The sequence below is a fragment of the Aphidius gifuensis genome, linkage group LG1 (genome assembly GCF_014905175.1).
Source record: "Aphidius gifuensis isolate YNYX2018 linkage group LG1, ASM1490517v1, whole genome shotgun sequence".
Lineage (NCBI taxonomy): Eukaryota > Metazoa > Arthropoda > Insecta > Hymenoptera > Braconidae > Aphidius > Aphidius gifuensis.
The window spans coordinates 10,871,850-10,896,715 of NC_057788.1; the positions used below are offsets into that span (position 1 = coordinate 10,871,850).

The 24,866-nt window shown below is 25.7% G+C and overlaps 1 protein-coding gene across 2 annotated transcripts in view; it reads right to left on the reverse strand.

The window, feature by feature from the left end:
- The window catches only part of LOC122848033, a 46,081-nt gene extending 22,390 nt beyond the window's left edge, over positions 1–23,691 (reverse strand). For both annotated transcript variants that reach the window (XM_044145817.1, XM_044145811.1), the window contains exons 1-4: positions 22,614–23,691; positions 3,931–4,008; positions 2,927–3,405; positions 1,907–2,396 (exon numbers count right to left, since the gene is read on the reverse strand). In XM_044145817.1, the coding sequence (XP_044001752.1) occupies positions 1,907–2,396; positions 2,927–3,405; positions 3,931–3,961 (1,000 nt within the window). In that variant the 5' untranslated portion in view covers positions 3,962–4,008; positions 22,614–23,691. The remainder of the gene's footprint in view (positions 1–1,906; positions 2,397–2,926; positions 3,406–3,930; positions 4,009–22,613) is intronic.
- Between the last annotated feature and the right edge of the window lie 1,175 nt (positions 23,692–24,866).

Here is a 24,866-nt window from a genome sequence, read left to right on the forward strand (position 1 = left end):
GATGCCCCAGAATAAAAAATAAAATAAAAAAATTCGGATGAGGAGAATGAAAAGAATAAAAAAAATAAAAAAACAACATGAAGAGAAGAGAGATAGATGGATAGATAGATAGATTTTTTTTTATTTTTTATTGTTTAGTTTTAAATGAAAAAAAAAAAACCACAAAAGATGGTGCGAGATTGACATGTGATTTTTTACAAAAGAGTATATAACTTACGATCGCCACAAACTATTTGAAATTACTGAAAAAAAATTACAAACCTACACTTGCATGAGCTCCAGTAATTTGTAAAATAATTATGGATACTTTGATGAATTAAATATCTGCTTGTATTTAAAAAAAATAATCTTATTTGATAAATTTTATTTAAATCAATTAGAAAATAAATTAATGATTATTTGAATGATAAAAATTTTTACTTTTTCAAATCATCCTAAATTATATACGGCCCTGAATCATTTGTATTGGTTAATACTTAAAGTGCTCATAATTTATTACTTAAATTTATTATATATATATTTTTTTTTAACTTCAAGTATCGCTTTCTGAGTCAACGTGGCAAAAACCACGACTTACATCAACCAACGAATCATAGAATGTTAATGAAAATTATACAATTGGTTAATATAGTTCAATTTTTTTTATAAAAAAATTTAAAATACTGTTAAATTTATAATATAATAATTGGAACATTATTTACACATAACAAAAGAGTCAGTAAATTTGCAAAAAAAGCCAAACAAGTATTGTCATTGATTAAAGTCGAACAAATGAGATTTTTTTTCTTTCAAAGTTTATTATTTTTCAATTGGTGAATAATAAAATTGTGAAATTCATAATGATTATTATAGATCATGGGATCGGAAGCTAAATTATAGATAGAAACCCATAATTATAGGACGAATGGTCACGATGGCCCGAAAACTACTGTGCTTCTTAAAAATTACTAGCTTATATTTATCATCTCGTAAACTGTACGTCAAATCATCCTCAAATTTCAACACTACGTATAATCATTTTATAAACTTAAATGTTTTATGAAAATTAGTTGAACGTTTTAATATCGTTAAAGCTTTTTTGAAATTTATTTTAAATTATATATTATTGACTGTTTTTTTTTTTATCAATCTAAATTTTTTTTTGATGATTTTTTAAAAATGTTTGTATATTTGAATAGTTGTGCTTTTTTGTGTCATTTATTAACCTTTGTAAAATATAAACAAACTAAGAATTCAATAGAGAAAAACGTATCATAATTTAAAATATTTATTTTGCTAATTTTAGAAAAATTATCATAAGTTTACCTTAAAATTTGTTGCGAATAAAAGTAATTTAAAAATACACACTGAGATAATTGTATAATTGTTGACACGTAATTTCTTATACAGGTGAGTTGAAGAAAATAATTAAAAAATATATTCAGCTTATAGTGTGAAGCCAGTGAAAAAGCAATCAACAGGTTGCCAATATCAGAAGCACTGTGTATACGCAGGCTGATTTCATTTCAGAGAATTGAATGCATCAACAGGTGTCTGTGACGCTGTTTGATCAAATTCAGGACCAAAAAAAAAAAAAAAATAATAATAATAAAATTCCCCTCTTTTTCTTCCCACACCTTATTTTATGTTTAACGAGTGACAGGTACAATTCACACAGCAGCTCCACATTTAAACGACAACATTTAATTTGCTTGGAGTAGTTTAAAATTAAAAAAAAAACTTTGAATACGATAGCAAATAATTTTAATCAAGTTATTTAAATATTATTTGATTATTCTAGACCATTATAAATTTATTAAAGCGACAAAATATTAAATAGTTTCAAGCAATTTGGATAAGAAAGTTTAAATTAAAAATATATAGATGAAAAAGTAATAAATTAAAAAATTAAAAAAATTAAACTTACCTTGCTGATGTGGCTGGTTTTGATTTTGTTGACTTGATTGACTTCGATGACTGTGTGATTGACTATGATTATTTTGATTAATATTAATTTGTTGACCAGTTTGAGGATTTAAAAATGTACCTGGTAATTGTAAACTAGCTGATTTGGCTAATTCACTACCAGTAAATCCATACATTGCTAAAAGTTCTTGCCATGTTGGTTGTGTATATTCTGCCATATTTTCAAAAGGTTTACGTTCCATAATTTCAGTCTCTGGTTCAACTTCTTGAATTCTATCGTCATCATCATCATCATCATTATCATCATCATTATCATCATCATCATCATCATCATTACCATTATTATTAACATTATTATTAACATTATTATTATCATTATCATCATCGTCATCATCATCATCATCATCGTCATCAAATCTCATATTATCCAGTTGACTGGCATCTATGATACTTTCACTTTTTTCCGATGATTCTGATTCTGGTCTTCCTGCCTAAATTTTAATTTTTAGTTATTATTAATAATATAATTAACAGTTATGTTATAATATAAAAATATTAGATTTATTATTTTTTTTTTTTCAATTTTTTTTAAGTTGTTAATTGAGTTAACCTTTTGATCACGTTATACTTAATTTTTTGTGTTTATTATTTTTTTTTTTTAAGTGTACACATGCTCTTGTTGGCAAATTAGCAACATACCAAGTTGTTAATTTTTAAAAAATTTACAATAACTACTTTAATTATGTAAGAAAAACAAGATAAAAATTATGAAAATAAATACTAATAATTTACAGTTAAATTTAGACAAATTTAAAAACTACACATGCCCGCATGTGATTAGCTTTCATTAAATATTATTCTTTTAATATTTATAAATTATATTTATTAGAAATATTTTAGTTTATTAGAAAAAATAAAAAAATATATTTCATCCACTTGGAAGCCAACGAAAAAAGTGTCTTTATCATGCACAAGTGATACGTAATAAATAAAATATATAAATAATTAAATTTTTATTTACTTCAACACCTGGTGAGTAGAGGGTTTGAGACCTCAACTGCTCAAGAATGAACTTGTGTCTGAGAGAATCGACGCTACCTTCATCGCCATCTGATGATGGGGGTCTTGGAGCAACTGAAAGGTCCATTGGACTAGCTTCATTATTATTAAGTCTTTGTTTGGATGTTTCATCATTTGGCGGAATGATCATCGTCTTTCTCTCAAACTCAAGAACATCATTTGAGTTTGTTGTGTCATCAATAGTCTCAGAATCATCATCACGTGTTTCTCTGCCTGATTCTTCATCTGATACCTCAGCCATTCTGCTACTAATTGGCTTAAAATTTTTACGTTTATTTCTTGGTTTTTGCATACTAGACAATTGATGGTGCATTTGATCTGTCTGAGCTTCAAGTTGTGAATCACCACTGTCTTGATCAGTTGTTGATGTGCCCCGACGGGAAGTTGCGTAGTTATACACCGAGTCGGAGAGCATATCCGCTAATGAAAAAAAAAAAAAAAAAAAAATTAAGTAAATATAATTATGTATTTATATTGGATTATGTCACCACATCAAAGGATTAATTTTACAATATTTATTCACATCAAAAGTAAATAAAATGTATCTCCAAATTTTTTTTTTTTACCCTTATTTCTTTTTTCTTTTATGTTGTTTAAATAATGAAAATATAATTAAAGATGAAAATTCCCGAGCATCAAAAGATATAGTTTTTTATCGACTTGTGCTTTTTCACTTTTAATTATATTTTATTATGGTTAATTATATATAAGTAAAAAGACGTATGTCCAACGGTTGTATTTTTGTTCATTTTTTTTTTTTTTTTTTTTGCTGGAGATACGTTTATTTAGCTTTAACAAACTAAACAGTTGATTTTTCACAATAAATCACTTTTAATTCTTAAGAACAATAATCTTTTGAAAGAAGAAAAAATTGCTTTAATATTTTTTTGTGCTTTGTAACAAACAATATAGAGTATTGAACTTTTTGAAATTAATAAAACTTACTGGGGCCATACGGGCTGGTTACTGCTGACATCTCGGTGATGACAATGACATTGGTTTGTTCCTTTTTCTCAACGCATTCTATAAAAAAAAAAAAAAACAATAATAAATAAATAAATATACATATAAATTGAATTTCTGGGCCATAAAATGGCAATAATATTATTCAAAACATGATATCCATCAATATACTCAATTCGTAACTGAATAATAAAATATAAAATATGAAAAAAATATATATACGTTGTCCAAGAGCTATATAGTTTGATGAAATTGTAATCAACATAAGTTTATATATATACGTAATCAATTTCATATATGTGGGTGTATGTGGCTGGTTGTTTAGATGGACTTGAGATTGAAACAGGTGTTATTTTTGATAGTAAGTGAATAACAAAATATGAGATGCAAAAATAAAAAAAATATTAAAAAAAAAAAAACAATTTAAATTTTAACGAGAAATTTATAAGGTGTTCCATAAAAACTTTTCAATAGCATCACGAATTTATTGAAGTGGTATAAATAAAAATTAAAAAAATAGTCGGCAAAGAAATTATATAAAGTTACTGGCTAACAGAAACAGTGAAATATGAAGCAAACGATACGATCGTAGTGTTTGACAGTTTCTTAGTTACTGGAATATTATTTTTTGTGGCTTTTAAAAATTCAATTATATATTTCTTCGTGAGTGGGCTGAAATTAAACTCAGTATATATATTTTATATTTTCGAACACAAGTAATTTTCAAATCTAACTTTAAACGTATTTATAAATAATAATAAAAAAAATATTATATTAAAAAAATAAAAAAAAATGCGTAATCGAGTTTTTATAATTTTTTTTATTTTGCAATAAAAATGAACATAAAATGTCTGATGGAACGACACAGAAGGGATAATTAACATCTGTTACAGTCCCTACACATTGTAGCCGCCCCATTTCTACCCCCACTATTGTTACTTGGGCGGACCTTGAATATATTATCGTTCTAGTTGCAGATGCATATAGCACTACGATGTGTGATAAACACAATTGAAATAAATCCATCTATATATATTTTTTAATTTGAATATTTTAAATTCTACTCTGAATATCGATCTGTTCAATTTTTTTTTATTTTCTTTCAATTGTGTAGAAAAAAAATTTTTGTTAAGAATAAAATTATCATGATATATTTGGGTTCAATTTTTGGCATCAGCTTTTATTCATAATTTAAAAAAAATTCTGCAATTTAGAATATTTTTAAAGAAAATAAAAATACTTGTAAAATGAAATTTTTTAAAGATTTTTTCATTGAATTTTTTTTTTTTTCACACTGTAATATTTATTATCAGTTTTTTTTTTTTTTTTTTTTTAAATTTGTGTATATGAAATATTAATTTAAACAAAAATTAAAATAAAGCTTGACAAATATTTTGATTAGATGTTGCATGAACATCTGAAAGTCGTAATTTTTTAAATTTTTTTATTTCTTCATGTTGCTTAAACTACCCAAGCTGTCTTCTGACGGAAAATTCAAAAGATAAAATAACAAAATGAAAAAAGAAAAAAAAATGAATTTCTAAGCTTGAAATGAAATGAAAGATTGAAGAGTTTCTTTTGGTCTGTTGTGTGTAGGATTGGTTGATGAGACTTGAGCATATATGTATACAGACTCTCAAGATTCCAATGGCCACATATGAAACGAAAACAAAATAAATGATGAAAAATAAAAGAAGCCCTTTATAATGACGTTAACTCGACATACGTTCGTCAAACACTCGAATAAATATAATGTTGCCAGAGTCTCACCCTTCTCGTCGTCTTCTCCTTATACTTATCCATCCATGGTTTCTTCCTCTATAGGTCATTACGATTGTAATATATATAAAAAAAAAAAATAATAATAATACATACGCATGTGTATTTTATACTAGTTGTTTGGTAATAAAACAACGTAAATAATTTTTCGTTCGTCTCTGGCTTTTCGAGCAGTCTGGACTGATAGCAGTCTGATGAAGATTATTCAAATTCTACTTAAAAATATATATATTATTTATTGAAACTTGAAGCTGGCATCATTCGATATTATACATATAAATTCTTTCCTATATTTGCTATAGACGTTATATTTATTTTCTGAGAATTTGTATTCTATTTTGAGATGCCTCAAGTGTTACAAAGAATATTAATTTCAATTACGAATATTTTTATTTCATTGATCATGGCCATTTTATGATGACTTTTGTTTCGAGTAAAAAGAAAAAAATAAAAATTTAATAAAAAATTAAATCCAATGGTAGATGGATACGGAGTTATGAATTTTTGTGCCATAAGAGATATGATGTGAAATACGAGAACTTTGGATTAAAGAGAAATAAAAAAAAATAAAAAACATCGAATCCCAAGAAATTTAAAAAACGTGATATATATTAATAATTTTAAAGCAGTATAAATTCAAGTATAAAACAAAATTGAATATAATACTGATAAATATATATTCATTTATGTAGAAATGTATTATTTATTTTATTTTTTTATTTTTTGTCGGTTAATCAATTTGGGAGAGAAAAGGTAAATGTGCGATATAATAATAAAAAAGAATTATTTGAACTAGCACAAGGCGTTAAAAATAGAGCAAGCAAACGACTTACTAATCTGGTTAGGTCTACTTAGCGTGACACTGACTGTTAAGACCTAAATATACGGTTACGACGATAGACCAAAGTAAAGGATATGAAATAATAAAAAAAATAATATGAAAAGCCGAAGTCAAAAGAAGATAAAAAAATTTTTAAAAATATATAAAAGTTGTGAGATTTTAAAAGAGTTTAGTTTCAAAAAACTTGCTAAAATGTATTAACTATATAGTGAGAAAACGACGCCTCATTTGTCGATCAAGTTTTGTATATAACTTCTTGCCAACAAAATTTTTTTATTAAATAAAATAACTTTTAGAAATTTTAATTATTATTTTACACAAGTCATAAAAGAAAATCATTATTTCTATATGAATGAGATATACTGATTCTGATGAAACGATATACATAAGTTTTGAAATATACTTAATAATTATAGATACAAAAAATTCAAAAAAAAAATATTCAATCAATCATTTACAATAATATTTGAAGTATTATAAAATATCATAAAGCTAGTTTTTTTTTTTACGTTGAAGCTTGTAGAACGTGATTTGAAATATATTTTTCAAATAGACAAGAGTTTTCAAATAAACAAGATAAATTGCTTAAACTATTTGAACTTCGAACTTTTCTTGATTGTAAATGAATAAATTACGTTGTTCAAATTAAAATAGAATTATAAAATACTTTCAAAATTGAAAAATTAAACGGGGGGTTGTTTACGAGGATTTTTAGTGAGTAAGTTGGAAATTGATTCTAATAATTATGATTGAAAAACTGTAAATTTATATCAAGTTTGAACGTTAATTGAATTTATTTATTTTTTGAAAAAAGTGATAGTGATTTTTAAATAACATTTCAATTAATAAGAAGAAATTTTTAATTGCAATTGTTGATTTATTTTTAATTAACTAGACAATTATTTTTCTAATGAAAAACGTTATGTCTTACCCCAAAATTTTTGGCACAAGCGTCGCTAAAAAACTACCCAAGCCATGATGTTGTCAATATAATTATACATTCTTCATAATTTAATTTAAATAAAAATTAAACATATAATTAAACAAAATTCAATTTGACCTTTATACCTCAACCTTTTTTTTTTTATATGACAATAGTCATACTGTGATTTATAAAATAAAAAAAAAATGTAATATTGTAATTCAAAAAAATTGAAATCTGAAACAAAGAGATGTTATCTTTCAGCCTGCAAAGCCCAAACAATAGACGTAAAAAAAAAAAGAGAAAAAAAAAAATTACTCAATTCAAAAGAATAAAGATCAAAAGCAATAAATAAAAAAAATAATTTAAATCGTCCCTCAAATAGTTTTCAGTTTGTGTTTGGCATAAAACCAAATTTTGAAAATCCGTTATTTAAATAAGGCAATTTGAAGGGTTTCATATTGGGAAGCATCGTGTGGTGCAGTCGAGAATAGGTCCCGGCAGCCCCATAACGAAAATAATATAAAAAAAAATATTCAAAAAAATAAATATAAATAAATAAAAAAGTAAAAAAAAATATATAATAATAAATAAAGAAAACTTTTCTAAGGGGGCTGAATAATTTCATAAACCTAATAGTAAAAAAAAAAAAAAAAAGGGTAGGTACGTATAGGGGCATCTATTATGCGCATATGCAAATATGATCGAGGGATATTAAGGGGTGGTAAGAAGAGGGAGGAAAGAGTGGGGGAGAGGGGGGATTAAAAAATAATAAAATAAAAAAAAAACGATATATAGAATATGAAATGAACAGAAGATTGCAAATGCCCGGCAACGAGTGGCAAAAAAGAAGGGAGAGACAGGGGACGAAGTCGAAGGATGATGAGGAGAGCCCCTTTTGCAGCCTGCGGGGCATTAAAACTTCTAAGATTTATAGTGGTTTGCATGTTATAGTGGCCGGTCTGGTCCTATCCGGTCTTTTCTCGTATTTTATCCTTCCATATCCTTCCAAACTCAGCCTCTCATTTTTTTTTTTTTTTTTTTTTTTTCACAACAGTTGAATTAAAATGAAAATAAAAAATAAAAATATATACATCAGGTATAATTCAAAATGTTTATCGGCAAAGGATATATATACCTTATTCTTATTATTTTTGTTGATGAAAAATAATATTCTGTCTGAATGCACAATAATAAAAATTAAAAAAAAAATAAGACAATTAGTCATGTTGGCCTCAAGTAGCAATTAGCTATTTATCGAAAATGTTACGATTATATATGATTAGTGTAATGTAAATTAAACGAAAAACTAAATGCTAAATATTAACATGTCAAATATCATAATTGACAAAAGTATTATTATTTTTCATATAGTTTTTGTAATAATAATAATATGTATATTATCAAGGTTATTTCAATAGAAAATAATTGCATTATTTTCAGTGTTATCAATATTATTATTATTTAATTTTTTAGCAGAGGGGAGAAAATCCAGTTTTAATTGCTGAACACAACAGAAAGAAGTATCTCCATGGGCGTTCTTTTGACCGGTTTTCTATACGAAGGGAATCGTGACTGGTTCATAAAGCAAACCCTTGACTGGTGTTGGCTGTTAGACTTTTGATACATCATAACCATCAGTGAATTTTCAATTGAAAATTTTTCTATATAAACAAATTTGAAGTCATATGAAGTTTGTATGTATTTTAAAAAATTTTTTTGATAAAAAAATTGAAGGTGTGAACGCAACTGTTGATGCACCTTGATCCCTTTGGAGATTGTAAAAATGAAAAATAAATAAATATAAATAAAAAGGTACTACAAATCAGGTTAAAGAAGAAAAAGAAGAAGACCTGGAGAATGATGAATTGTCTCTATTAAAATATTTCTTCAACGAAAAAGTGCAGAATGGTCAATCCACAGGATCCCTTACTATTTATAAGATAGACTTTAAATTTATATTTACATATTTTCAATTTGGATGAAGAACGTTTTTTTATTTTTAATTTATCTATACATATTAGAGAGAAATATTTTATTAAAAATAACACTGTATATTGCATTTATTAAAATAGATTAACTTGAAATATTTTATCCTTATATTAAATCAAAATTATCAAGTCTTTTATATATATTATCTCGTTGTAAGTGCAAGCACTGAACTGAAATACACGCATGCGTTATAAATGAAAACTTGATCCATCTGTTCTGGTCTGTATCGTATATTTATAAATACAGTGGAAAAAAAAAAAAAATATAAATAAACAAAGTTATTATATTATTTTTGAAACACTGAATATATAAGTATCAATTTATTATTCATTTTCTATTTGAAATAAAAGAAAAAAATATTTAGTAACTCACTAATGAAACATGTCATATATTGACGCAATATTGTTCACAACAACGCATTATAGATCCTTGATTTTTATATATAAAAATTAATATCACGTTTAAAATGAGGTCGATTTGGATAAAAAAATAGTAAGAATAAATTATTAAAGTAAATTTTTTTAAGCCATGTTTTTTTTTTTTTTTAGATTATCATTTTGTAAGTTGTAAAAAAAAAAAGTTTATAAAAAATTATGCCATGACTTCGTGACCATTAGAAAATAATTTTTTTTTTTTAATTTTTTTTTATTTATTGACTGCTAAATTTTCCGTAAGCAAATATGCATGTTTCATTAATACAAATATTTTTTTTTTTTTGAATAAATATAATGTCTGTCAAATATTTTTTCCCACTTTCTTTGTGTCAACTCAACACATGAGCCCAGAGTCAAATACAATATCCAATCTATGTTAAATTTGACCTTTTTTTTCTGGTAATTTTCAGCATAAAAAAACAGTAAAATGATACAAATATATAAATTAAAAAACACAGAAGAATTTTGAAAAACAAAGGAAACCAAAAAACTTTTAGAGGGCACTTTCTCTCTCATGCGATTAAAAATATGGTATTACATATATACATACATTTATACAGTGTGTGGGATTCAGAAGAGTTGAAGAGAAGCACGCAGGGCAGGGGGTCGTTGGTAGGCAAAAGGTAAAACGTGAATGATAAATGAACTGCTCTTAACCGCGAGCTCTCATATCGGTGCTGCTATTAACATATTGCGGATAAAGTAACGAATTCAAAAGGAACCCAATATAAAAGCCAAAAGAATTCTATCAAAGATCTTATCCTTATGTGTAAGGAGAAAGAGGGGAAATAAGAAAAGGGAGGAAAAGAGAGGGCAGTGGCACCTACCACTGTAAAACTTTATAAGAATATGGTCGCTGCTGCTCTCACTCAACAAAAATATTTCATTAATCATCTTGTTCATTTTTTCTCTCATGTTTTTTGTCGTCTCGTAGTTCGTTTATTAACTTGCACTTTTCATATATTTTTTCATAACTTGACTTTGTAACCACACCCTCATTTGCAAATATCATCATCAATAGCTTAATTTATTTTTTTTTTTTTATAAATTTTTTTTCAGTTTTTTCCATTGTCACTATTAATGAGTTTTCAATCGATTTCTTTTTGTCATCATATATGCATATATGGAGCTTGATACGAGATTGGAATACGATCGTATATGACACTTTGTAATATTTTTAAAATAAATGATCGATGATCACCATATTTGATTAAAGTATTTGCACAGAATTATGATTTTTTATTTTTTGTTTATACGGGGTTAGTACGTGGTGTTTGATTTGAATTTACAATACATTTACACAGTAGAGTTGTCATGGTTGCTTACCATCACTCTTTACAGATATATCGTATATTGGAACGTGCCCGTGGTGAGTAATTGTGATTACATATTACGTACATCCTCATCCGTTTTGTCTGTATTCTGGATTTCGCGCCTTTTTTGATAGCCACACGTTTATTTATTTTTTTTTTTTTTTCATTTATTTTTAGCTATTGTTTTTATAATTTTCATTTTACTGTGGTAATTTCTCTATACTTACTGTGTTTTCTGTCCACGTTTTAAATCCAACTTTGGTTATGCGTATGTATAAACGATTTATCGAGAATGGCAGGTAATACGTGTTCATCAAATGTGGCATTACACATTCCATTTTTGTATGCAACTTGAAGGAAAATATAAAACGTGTGTTCATGCGTTGAGAATGAATGACCGGAAATTAGGACACAAAGATAGGTATGGACAAAAAATGAATGTAAATTGTGGTAATCAATACATGTTTTGTTATTTTTATTTTTTTTCAGCTTATATGTTGAAAGATTGTTGAATAAATGACAAGTACGATGTAAGATTAACACGTCAAATGAAGATGTCAATATTTTTATTGCAAGCTTTCTAATGTTTTATGGTTTCACAAGTATATATTGAATGATCTAGAGTGATTGACTCAGACACAATATCAATTTTCTGTAGCCAAGGAAAAATTAAGTATATATATCTAAATTATTGAAAGTTGATAACTCAAATAATTTATTACTCTACATAAATTTTCTGATGTCAATATGTTGAGTAAATCTGTCTTGTTTCAAAAACATTAAAAACAATTTAAAAAAAGAGTCTACATTTAATTTTTATGTTAATTTAAAACTTGTGCTAAATTAAAAAAATTTAACACAAATTGTTTGTCAATATTATATGAAATGTCAAAGATAAATAATCAAATTTAAATTCTAAAAAAAATATTTGTTTATTCAGTTATGGAAACAAATTCTTGCCATTGCATATTTATAAATATATTAATTCTTGTATAAGTAAAAAAAAATATATTAAAAATATTCCATATAAAAGATGACAAAAGAATGGTATTTCGTTATTTAATAAAAGAGTTATCTTGTCTTTAAGATAATAAATATATAAATAGTACACTCGATCAAAATATAGTTCAATTGTTTTCCTTATAAATGTTGATAATGGTAATATCAAGACTTAAGAAACAATAAGCTAAGAGGTTTAACCAAAGTACATATATATATACAGCAGAATTGCTTTGAAGGAGAATCGTATCGTGATTGGAAGAGCCCACCATGATGCTGGAATTCCAGTTTTGTGTGTAAAACCAAACAACAAGATATTCTTCATGACAATCCCAAAGAACGCTTCAATATGTTCACCAATTGACAGAGAACGCTCTATAGAATATTTATATATAAATAAAAAAGTTTTTTTGTTTTTTTAGATGGACTTGACGATCTCAATCACAAAACATTTTCGTACTGATGTCCACATTGGCGTTTGTTCAGTGTGGTAAAATAGCGGTTGACATATACAGAGCACGAGAATCGATTCTCCTTGCCTTATTGAGACAAGCATCAGGGCCCAAAACGATTGGGACCCTTATAGGCCTAAAGACTTGAGAATTGAGCAACTTTTTCAATACATGCGATTTTAATTTTTTTGTTTTTTTTTTCTTTTATAAAACACACTGAAACAATTCATGAAAAACACCAAAGACAATTTACAATAAAACCTCAACAATTTTTGGGACCTTAAATCTCTGAATTTTAAATTTTCAATAGTGGAACTTTAAAAACCAATGAAAGAGTATTTTTTATTTGATGCTACTGTTTGCTACTGTTTTGTATAAAATCGCATTAATTGATCTATCTTGTATTGAAACTTGCTGTCATCGTTTTAACACCTTTTGGAAATTTTAATGTCAATTTTGTTGTGAAATCGGTTGATAAACAAATAAAGTTTTATGATACAATTTAAAATTTAATGTAAAATATTTTAAAAAGTGTATAATTGTAAAATTTTTGGTGTCACTCAACTCCCAGAAATTAGTTTAACACTTTCGAGGTGTGATAAAACAAGAATTTAACTCAAAACTACATTTTACACAATTTTAATGTTAGAATTCATTTTTTAAATTTGGATTATTAAATCAACATTTTTATTTTCATATTTAATTTTGAGTTGATATAAAATCAATGTCTTCGGAAGAATTCGAATATATTTCAACGAATTATGGAGTTCATTTGACAGATAATCTGGGTGAAGAATGTTTTTGTATAATTGCATGAGGTTAAAATTAAATTAACATAAAAATTAATGATGGACAGTGTTGTGTTAAATTTTACATATTTTTTTATTTATAAAAAACACATAGAAGGACGTAAATAAGTGTCAGATTGTATAATGATTCAAGTCCATAAAGTAATTACAAAATTCAAATGTTTATTATTTATAAAAATAAATGTTGATTATTATCATTGGAATTTTTTGAATTTATTTTTTTTTTTTAAATAATTCTCGTGTTCTTATTACGTTTTGTATTTATAATACCAATTAAAATTGTATGTTTCAATTTCAACAAAACGAAAAGATAAATTTTTCCAAAAAATACTCCAACAAATTGTTTTGCTTTTAAAATTTATTTTATATTTTTAATATATTATTGAAAAAACTACTAAACGGTCATGATACCGAGGAAAAAAAAGACAAGGTATAATAGTTAAATGGGTCTTTTTTTTTTTGCTCTTTATATTATTGGTTACAGTTAAGATCCCAATAATATAAATTGTGTTAAAAAGAAGATCAAACAACAAAACTGGAAGTTAAAAAAGTATATATATTCGAAGCTTTAAGCTAACCGTGAAATCAGCTTATACATCAAAAAAAATTTTCAACATTTCTTATGTTATTATTTTTTTTAACTTTAAAAAATAAAATAAAATAAAAAAAAATCATTGTTAAGTATTGCTTGAACATCGAACCTGAGACAATTGTATGTTTTAATTATTTAGCAATTTCAAATGAGCATCCAATAACGCTTTCCGAGTTTTTTATTATATATTTTGTGTTTTTTTTTTTTCAACATTTCGTGGGAACGAAAAAATAAAGTAAAAAATTGAAACCTCCATCGAATGACGAAAATAAAATAGACTGGTAGATAATCAACGTTCAGTTGACATTGTGTCACATAACGTTAATGTTTATGTATAAGTTATTGAACCCGAGGGATTTATTTGTCAGCAAATTTACAAAGAAAAGACATAAAATATTGAGAGATAATATGTATTTATATATACACACTACTAACTTGCTCCTGATCACTTGTCAAATAGCTAATATTTTTTCAATATTTTGAATATTTTTATATACAACAATAAATTTAGATCTTAATGCAACAAACTTTTCTAATAACCGTATTGAATCTTTAAAAGAATATTGATAACTAATTAAAAAATTAAAAATGAATTTCATTTATCAAAATAAAGTATTAATTAAAATTTTTCAATTTATTATCAAAGTAAATAATAAAAGTAATCAATAATTAATTTACATTATAAATTTAATAGCTCTGTGTTTATTTAAAAAATGAGTAAAGCCAGTAAGATCAATTAAAATCATTAAATGTCAACGTCGTCCCTTAATAGAAAGATTGCAATTAAAAAAGAAAAAAAAACATTTAAAAATAAGTAACTAAATACCCGACAAAAGATGTACACTTAATTTTTTTTTTAAAATAAAAATTTAGTTTAAATGAATCACCAATAAAAAAGTACGTTATTTATAACTAAAGCAGAATACTTTTAACTGATTGATTTTTGTAACGTTTATTTAGTCAAGATGTTTTTTTTATGACAAAACAATAACATTTTTTGATGGTTGTATCCCGTCAACTGTTTATTTAATATAATTTTGTCAGAATTTAAATGCAGAATTATATTCTATATAAATGTGACGGGACTGATGGCTCAACAAATCGAACACCTGACTGTTCTAAGATAGCCAATGTCGAACCCTTAAATTTTGCACGAACAAGTTGAACTGATACTTTTCATCGTTGGCTGAGTGGTTAACTGGAACCATGATTTTAAATTCTGTATCTAGTGAAGTGATGATAAATATGTCACTATTGCTAACATACAAATAAAATACTGTAGGGACAGACTACCTAGCTTGTCTCTAGTATTATGTGCTACCAAATCTGATACAACGCCAACGCGCACTTTCACGCCTCGTGTGTGTGTGCCTTCAGAATACAGAAAGCGCACACTTATTTATTTTTTTTTTATTCTTCTACCTTTACCTGATCCATCACTGGTACCAGTATTGTAAGCTATATATGCAAGAATTATTTCTTCACAAGTAAACTAGAAGATAATGATCCTCGTGTTAGCCTGGCTCAATGAATTTGATTTCTCCTATACTATAGCCTCCTATTTTCACACTTAACTTGCTTTTTTTTTTTTTATTATATCTTTTATTTTGAAACTCGTCTGTGGCCCTGGTTGTTATACAAGTCTTTGGAAGTACAATAAAAATAATAATTGAATAGCCTTCAACATATTCACACTTTCATTAAAACCATCATCTATTCAATATATTATATATCTATTCAGGTATACATGAAAATTTATTAATATTTTTTTTTTTTTAAATACATACTCTACAGTAAAACAAAAAATTAAGCCATATAAATTATTTATTTATAATTTTAATAAAAAAATAATAAAAGATTAAAAAAATTAAAAAAATAATAATAAATGGAATTTTAAAACAATGGAATAACATGTTTTTTTTTTTAAGAACTATAAAGTCATAATATTTGAACGAATCAAACATATTATTATGCTTAAATTCACTTATTATTCAAATTATTATTAATAATTTATTACCATTATTATTAAGTTCCATGACATCAATAATTATTGCTTAATAATTACCAAATTTTTTTTTTTAATGAATTGAAAAAGCATAACAATTTATTATTCATTTAAATTTATTTATAAAATAATAGTGGTAATCAGAAAAATTATAATTTAAAAAATATGTGTTGTGGGGTTTTGATATTAATATTATTTAGAGTAAAAATCTCAGTGTATGTTGAGATACTCAATATGAGAATCGCTAATAATTAAAATGGGTAATTATTTTGAATTTTAATATAACCGGTCGTTATAAATGTATGATATATATCGGTATATAACAACCGGTATGAGAAAAATCATGCAACGCCTTAGAGTGATATTATATATATAAAATATATGATACACAATAGTGCTCATTCTTTAGCACATGTGGTGGAGTAACCGTCCAATAAGCTCAAGTTTATTAGTCCCAATAGTGCTGAGAAATAATCATTTTTTTATCACAAAGATAAATTATATACTCGCCTGACGAAAAATATACAAATTTTGATTTTTTTATATTGGCAATTTGTTAAAATTACGAGGAGTATTCTGTAAAATTTTCAAGTCAATGGACCATCGAGTTAAAATTTTGATAATAATCTTGAAAAAAAAATTGAAATGAATTTGCCTATCAAAACACTCTTCATAGATAAAATGATAAAAGTTCTCAGAAACATAGACAAGTTATTGTTTATATTTTTTATTATCAAATTAATAATTATATTTATTAAAATTATAAAAAAAAATAACGAGATTCCAATGCTTTTTCTCCATCCATGTGAAACTAAATTTTGTGTGTGAAAAAAAAGCAAAAAACTTAAAAATTCGCTCGTTCCCCTGCTCTTAGCAAAGACCATACTTCAAAGTATTAATTTTTTTCACCACGACAATCCGTGTCGTTCATTTTTAAATTTATTTATAAAAACGTCTAAATGTTTCTTTCCAATATTAACATGTGGTTCCCCCGTAATCCTCATAATTCTTCAGGTATTTAATAATATTATTTTAATTAAAAAAAAAAAACAAGAATGCAATTATTATTAACATGCCAAAAAAAAAAAAAAAAAAGCCAGATAATTCTGAACTAAATTTGGTTATTCAAATACTTTGTAAGTAAACCATATGGAGTTTAGCTGAATCTAAATATACACTACAGCCGTTATTAAAATTTTGAAATTTTAAATACTGAATATTTATTTTGTAAATACATTTAACAAAAAATATATAATATATTATCAAATATTAGATCACTATAGATTACAATAAACCCTTCTTATTTTTTATAATACATTGTAATAAAATGACTGGCATGGCACAAAGAGAAAGAAGAAGAAGAAGGGTTGTCTATCTTTGGAATTTTTATACACATCAGTATAGGGTTGTTACCACATACAGATGTGTGTTGAGGCATTAGAGACTTATATACAGAAAATAAAAGCCGATGAAAAAGCAACGTCACCAATTTTAATTATGAAGACGAAGGCCAAAATTTAAATTGATATAATGGATTTACAAAAAAAATAATAAAATAGAAGTATAATAATAATAGTTTTTTTTTTTTTTACATTAATTTATATGAAAAAACAGATGGAATTTTGAATATAAAGGTGATATTATTCAAGTGTCATTGAGGTCAATATGGCGTTGAGAATTTCTCCATCGTCTTGTACTTTACTCTTTGGAATTCACATCTCGTACATCATGATCATAATAGACAATCGCCTGTACATATTATCGATTATCATCAGAGTAATATGTGTTGTATATGTAGTGACAAACCACCCACTTGTCAACGACAAAATGTTGGTTAATTTATTTATATTTCCTCATTGGCAGTGAGGGTACATAACATCACACACAAAACATCACTAAATATTTATGAAGTATCCATTAATGTTTTGGCATTTAAAAAAATATATATTACAGTACAAATTTTTTTCAAATAATATGTATACTGCATTTTTAAATCTTCAAAGAATTTATAATCATTTAAATATTATTTAATTTAATGTTAATTTTTTAAATATATAAATAAACCACAAAATAAATAATTATTTTTTATAATGTACGTGTATATTTTGAGATAAACAATTGCATTTTAAAATATGTTGATTGTCAATAACAAGTAAGAGTGTTAATAAAAAAATAAAAAATTCATGAAAATTTTTTTTTTTTTTGTTTTTGAAGTGTCTGTTGTTTGGTACCCATGTAGAATTCTGTCTTTATATATTTTGCAGATTATTTTTATTCGCTGCGCCGAAGGACAAAAATAAGAAATGAGAAAAAGATAACAAAAAAAAAAAAAATATATATATATATATACTTTTTAAAATAAAATAAAAAAGCGTGAATGAAAAAAAAAAAAAAAAAAAAAAGAGTATATAGAAAATCATGTATGGTCCGTCATATACATTTATAAAAAAGGGTTTCGTTGGTAATTCTACGTATTCTCGCATCTAACGCATGTGTATGGGAATGAGAGAGAAATAAAAACTGTCGGCCTTTTTTTCTTTGTTATTTTGCCTCTTTTTTATTTATTTTTTCATATTTTTTATTTCGTTATTTTTTTTACTTTTATTTCTTATTTTATTCCCTTTATCCCTTACATTTATATATCTGTTGTCTCTATTGAACCAACTAAACTGATGGGGATCCCCCAATGTTTCTTTCACTGGTTTATGGGATTTTTTCCAGACAGACTCTCGTCGTATACATCAGCTGGATGAATTTATTTTTTTTTATTATTTTACATCTCTTTCTGTTACACCCACATGTATGCATTATGTATATTACCTTAAGGTGAATGTCTACAATTTTTTGAATATAAACATTATCGATATTAGCAGACCTTCTATGGTGACAATGATGATTTTTAATTTACGCATGAAAATACCAGTTGAGTGTATGAAATTGATCAATCATTTCATTATTTTGAACGTTGAAAAAAATGATTTTATTTTTTTTATGTAACTTATGGATAAACAACCTGCAAACAACTATTTAATTTTTTTTTTATATGAAAAGATGTTTTTTTTATGATTTAATTATTACTTTTTTTTTCTGTCCATTAATTAGTGTTTTAATTTTAATAGAATGCTTTTTTTTTATTTTTAACTAATAACATATTTTGAGGTTTATCGTATTCCAAAATTAATACTCATAAAAAAATCTATGAAGAAAAATTTTAATTTTTTTTCAACACACAAACACAAGTAGATAGAGAAAAAGCGTTGAAATCTCTTATTTTTTATAGTATTTTGATAGTAAAATTTAAGGAATAAAGTGTCTATTTTATTCTAAAATTTTTGTTAATAATAAAAATCAGCACGAATCGCGTTGCATTTTGTGTTTTGGTCGGCGCTTCTTCTCATTTTGTTATTTTTTTTGTATCCTCATAAGAGCCCGTGTTTAATTTTTTTTTTTAAATAATTATCATAATTTTAACGAGATGGTCCATCAACTTGAAAATTTTACAGAATATTCTCTGTAATTTATATACTAACTATCGATATCAAAAAATCAAAATTTATATATCGTCTTTGATGAGACTGTTTATCCTTAAACTAAACAATTAACCTTTTTTTTTCTTCAAAAATGTAAATATTATTATAATTTTTTTAAGTGAAAATATAGCACAAATTTATTTAGATATACATAAAGTCCTGTTACAAGATGAGAAATTATTTCTGAAAATTTTTAAACTACCCTGTATTGGAAAGTATAGAAACAAGAAAGAGCGATGAAAAATTACGCCAAGACAGTAATTATCTGTCCGTGCAGCGAGTAAAGTCGGATGAAACTATTTCTTTGGTTTAAAATACGACAGCGTATTAGATAGATTGTTATTTGATATGTTCTTGACGTTAATTTCCTCTTGTTGATACGCCAGGTTGAATTTATGAGCCTTGAAAGTGCCTCGGGTAATGGAGGGTGTTTTTGTTTTATATTTTTTTTTTTGATTCGATGTCTCTGAGTATATGGAAATTATCAATGTAATTTTCATATTTTTAACAAATAATTTAATAAACAATTATCAAAATTTTAATTGTGAAATAAAATCTGGAAACAAATATTTCGCTGTAGTAAAAAAAAAAAGCTCCAAAATAAAATTAAACTTTTTTTAAATTAAGTAAAGTATTTTATTTTTTGTCATGTTTTAATTATTTCAAGTAATAAGTAAAAAAAAACCGACTGATTATAAAAATAAATGAAATGAATTTTGTCGAAAATTTAACCATACAACTTATAAATAAAGTTACTATGCCAGAAAAAATTTTTTGTATATTAATAAATAATTTTAAACGCATGTCATGAACTCATTTCTTTTTAGAAAAAAACACTTCAAAACTAAAATTGTAATTTTTTTATATAAAATTAAAATACATAGCCGTATGACAAATAAAAATACATTAAAAAGTGAAATTATTAAAATAATTTTGCTTATAATTTAAGTACTGTGTGCTTGGACGGTATATTTTTTCAAACCGAAGGTTATCAAATCAAGCATTTTCTGTTGAAAGTAATAAAGTTCATCGAGTTTTATTGGATCAAAATATCGCTATAAATGTAAGTGTGCAGTTTGTAAATTAAAAAAGAACAAAAAAATAAAAAAAGCAATTTAAAGAAAACAAAGAAAAAAAAAAAAAAAACAAACGGATACAAGAACAAAAAGTAAAACCCTCTCCAACAAACACGCATAAATAAAAGAATTTTTTTTTTTTTTTAGCGAGGTGTCACGAAGAAAAATGAAATATACCTCGATAAAATTTGAATTTTGCCTTAAATTAAGAGCTTAGTAAGATTTTGAATTTCGAAGCCTTTTTTTTTTTTTTTATTTAATAAATTCTTCTTAGTCTGAGGCACTAATCAAATTTCATCAAAACATATTTTATTTTTTTTATAAAAGCAAAAAAAAATGAGCTATTCGCAAAACTTCAAAATTGATGAAATCGCTATGCGTATTATTCGTGGTGTTTGAAAAAAAAAATAAATTATATATTTAGAGTATATATATATCGAGGGGCTATCCATTGGTGTAGTCATGGTGTCATTCTGAGTGTAGTTATGGTGTATAGTAGCTACTACTGCTAGCATGTAGTCAAGGTGTAGTCGCGTTTAGCTATGTAGTATTTGTACTTTTTTCACTACAACTTTTGTGAAAATATCTTTCCAAATTTTTTCGCGATTACTTTGAATTTCTCCGTGATTACTCCGATTTTTTCCCATGTTGAACCATGCGAAGAAATGACGAGAGAATTTTTTTCTTTGGCGATGAATAGCCCCGCGGAGTATATTTAGACTTTGACGTTGCTTTTCACTATTTTTTCTTTTTGCAAATTACATGTAAATAGTGAGTCGTTGTTATATCGTTAATCTTTAAAAAATTGACTTGTTCAAATATAAAAAAAAACTTGAGGTGTGTATAAAATTATCAGTTATCGAAATTTGAATTTTGCATGATGGTCGATTGATTTGGCGGGTCGCGCATATATCGCCATAAACATTTTTTGCGGTAAAAAAAAAAAGAGAGAGAAAGAGAGAGGAAGAGTAAAAAAGACAAGAGGAGTATGTACTCTTTCCATATATCTTGTGTGTTTCTTCTTTATTTGGTAGAGGTTAAACTGGCAGTAAATCTCACGGACAAACAATCATAATTTTCAAAGAGCCAACGAAAAACAAGAGTCTTTAAAAAGAGCCGATGCCAAGAGCCGCCGCATGAAATGCGACCACCTATATATGCCCTGCAATTGTTTCAGGATACATTCATATATATATATATATATATATTTTTTTTTTTTTTGATTTTTTTTAATGATGTTTGGCAATGAAGCCACATGAAGGCTATAACCCACGATTCATATTGTACATGGACCATTCTATATTTCTCGTTCCATTAATGTTTACTATATATATAACGATATTCGAAATAAAAATCAACTAAAGCCGGCTTGATTTCAACAAAAGTATATGCAGAATTATGGTAAATCATGTTGATGCTAATTCTGAAATCTGTTATATATTCAATTCATTTTAAATACATAAATTTCTTATTTTTTTTTTTCGATTAAAATTATGTTTTTAAGAACTTTTTTTCTACTTGTAATACATTATTATTACAAGTAATAATTTTTATTAAATTTATTAGAATTTAAATCTACTTAAATATCGTTCTTGTCTTAAATATTTTTCTAAAATTTTATAATATTTTTTTAACGTAACGTTTTTTTTTTAAATTTTATATCAGAAAAAAAGCGTTTTATTAAAATGAAATTTCACTGTCAAGTTAAATGATGTAAATTAAATAACACAATATAAATTTAATAATAATAATTTTTTTTTGTTTTTAAATTGAAACAATTACACACACATATTAACACTTTAGTGACAAAAAAAAAACAAATTAAATAAAAATTTAATCTTGATGAAATAAAGAAATATAAAAATAAAAAAAATTTAAAGACAAGAACGTGACACCTAATCAACACGGAAATAATTATTACCTAGTATCCAACAACAAGAATCCCCGTATGCTCGAGTTTCACATTGCAGGTTTCTTAAAAAGCACCATCATCAGTTGAGAGGCACATGAAGCGTTGATGATGTGATCTCTGATTGATGCTTGAATCCAACGTGTTTGTCACGTAATAAACCGTTTCTTCACAAAAAATATCAAATTTTCGTCTATCTAAACGCAATAATTAATTTGATTTTTAAACAAATTTATTTGTCATCAAATTAATCAATAATATGTTTATATAAAAATTGATAATAGAGATAATTTATTTCACTATAAATATTAAACCCACAATATTACACTAAAAATTATTCCAAAATTGTTTGTCGATATTTACGATTGCAAGCACCAGGGTATTGTTATCCAAAAAGTTGCACAAAACAATTTTTTAATTTTTAAATTTAAAACACATAAAAAATATCCTTATTTTGATAAATAATCACTTGATAATTAATGCTGTCTTGATAATTAACTTTTATATTTATAATAATAATCACTTTGATATCACATGACCTTGTTGATTTTAAGATTTAATTGAAAAAAAAAAAACAAAAATTAGGTAAAATGCCAATAAATTTAATGATGAAAAATTTGATCAAGTGTCATATAATTATTAATCACTTTTGTTATATATTATAAAAAATTTAAAATAATAAAATATTAAATATTTTATTGATATCAATATTGATAAACACAGTTTTTATTTAAAAATCACGCACAAAATAACACAAAAATTGCAAGGCTTAAAGCCTCGAGCGGACGAGCGATAAAAGCCGAATTGTTCTGGCCGCGAAATTCGTGCGTGATCGAGGGTGACGATTCCACGGGGGCCACACTGCCATGCGCGTAGGTTTCCCCCCTTGTAAGAAGTGGGGGAGGCGTTGCTTTGTGTATTTGTAGTAGTAGTAATAATAACGCCCGCCGCACTCGAAGTTTCTTCAGCAAAGAGGGCGGTTGAATATTTCAAACAATCGTGTGGGAGAATTAAAAATTTTTAAATTATATTATTTCACAATTATTATTAAAAGTATAATTAATTTATCTAAATTCACTTGTTGTTTTTTTTTTTTTTAATTTTTTTTTCTTTTTGATTAATAAAAAATACAAAAATTTATCATATTAACTTTTCTTTTTTTTTTGCATTTTAAAATATTGTTATCTAGTCGATCTCTTGTTTTTTAATTTTTTTTTTTTTTTCTGTTGGGGGTGTTTAAGGGAGAGAAAAAAAAAAAGAGAGAGAGGTAGCTTATTTCGGTCAAGATAAAAAATGTTCGACACACATGACTCGACCGGCGCGAGACGACTGAAACCCTCAGTTGAATGTTGATCAGCGGGCTGCCCCCCTACAAAAATTTTCCCCACTCTTAGAATTTTAAAAGTTTTTTTTCTTTTTTATTTTTTTATCTTTTTTCTCTACATCAGTTACCAGCGCGACTTTAAGCATCTACGGATGCTGTATATGCAGTGTATATATGTGCTCAACCCCTCCTTCTTTGAACCCCTCTTGCGGGTGACAATTTCTCCGCCCTTTATATCATTACACATTATAAATGTATCAAAATTTTCATTTTATATATAAAATATTATTTAAACATACATACATAAAAATCTTATTTAAATTAAATTAATTTTCAGATGCACTCAACTTCAGCCAACACCTTTTTTACCTGTCAAAATTTTCAATAACAAAGTCTTTGAGCATGTCTTGGTTGAAGTTTACCATTCAAATTTTTCCATCAAGTTCTAGGCATTGCAGTTATAATTCATAATTTTGTGAACTTGTAACCAACTTGTAAAAATTTTTTACTGGACTAATTAGAAGCGTTTTAATTTTTAAAAATTTGTAAACCTATTAACAAAATTTGTAAACAACAAATTAAGGGTTGAAAAAGGGTTACAGCAACTTTCTTTAAAAAATCAGTTAGAAGTTTGGAATATTTTTCGGGATAGCTTTTTTATAAAAAAGTATTGAAAAACGTTTATAAAAAATTTTTAAAAAATTATAATTATTCCTCTAAAAAAGCACGATTGTTTGAGTGTATTTTTTTTAATTGAAATTTATTTGTTTGAAATTTACCAAAATTATACAAAACCACTGTGTTGATGAATAAAGTTTTATTGTATATGCAATGATCATATTACATTCGGAATGTTTTATAAATATTTTTTCGATCACGCATCATACAATCTGTATGCGGTAACTCAATATAGCCTGAGACAATCGGTAAGTATCACCTGC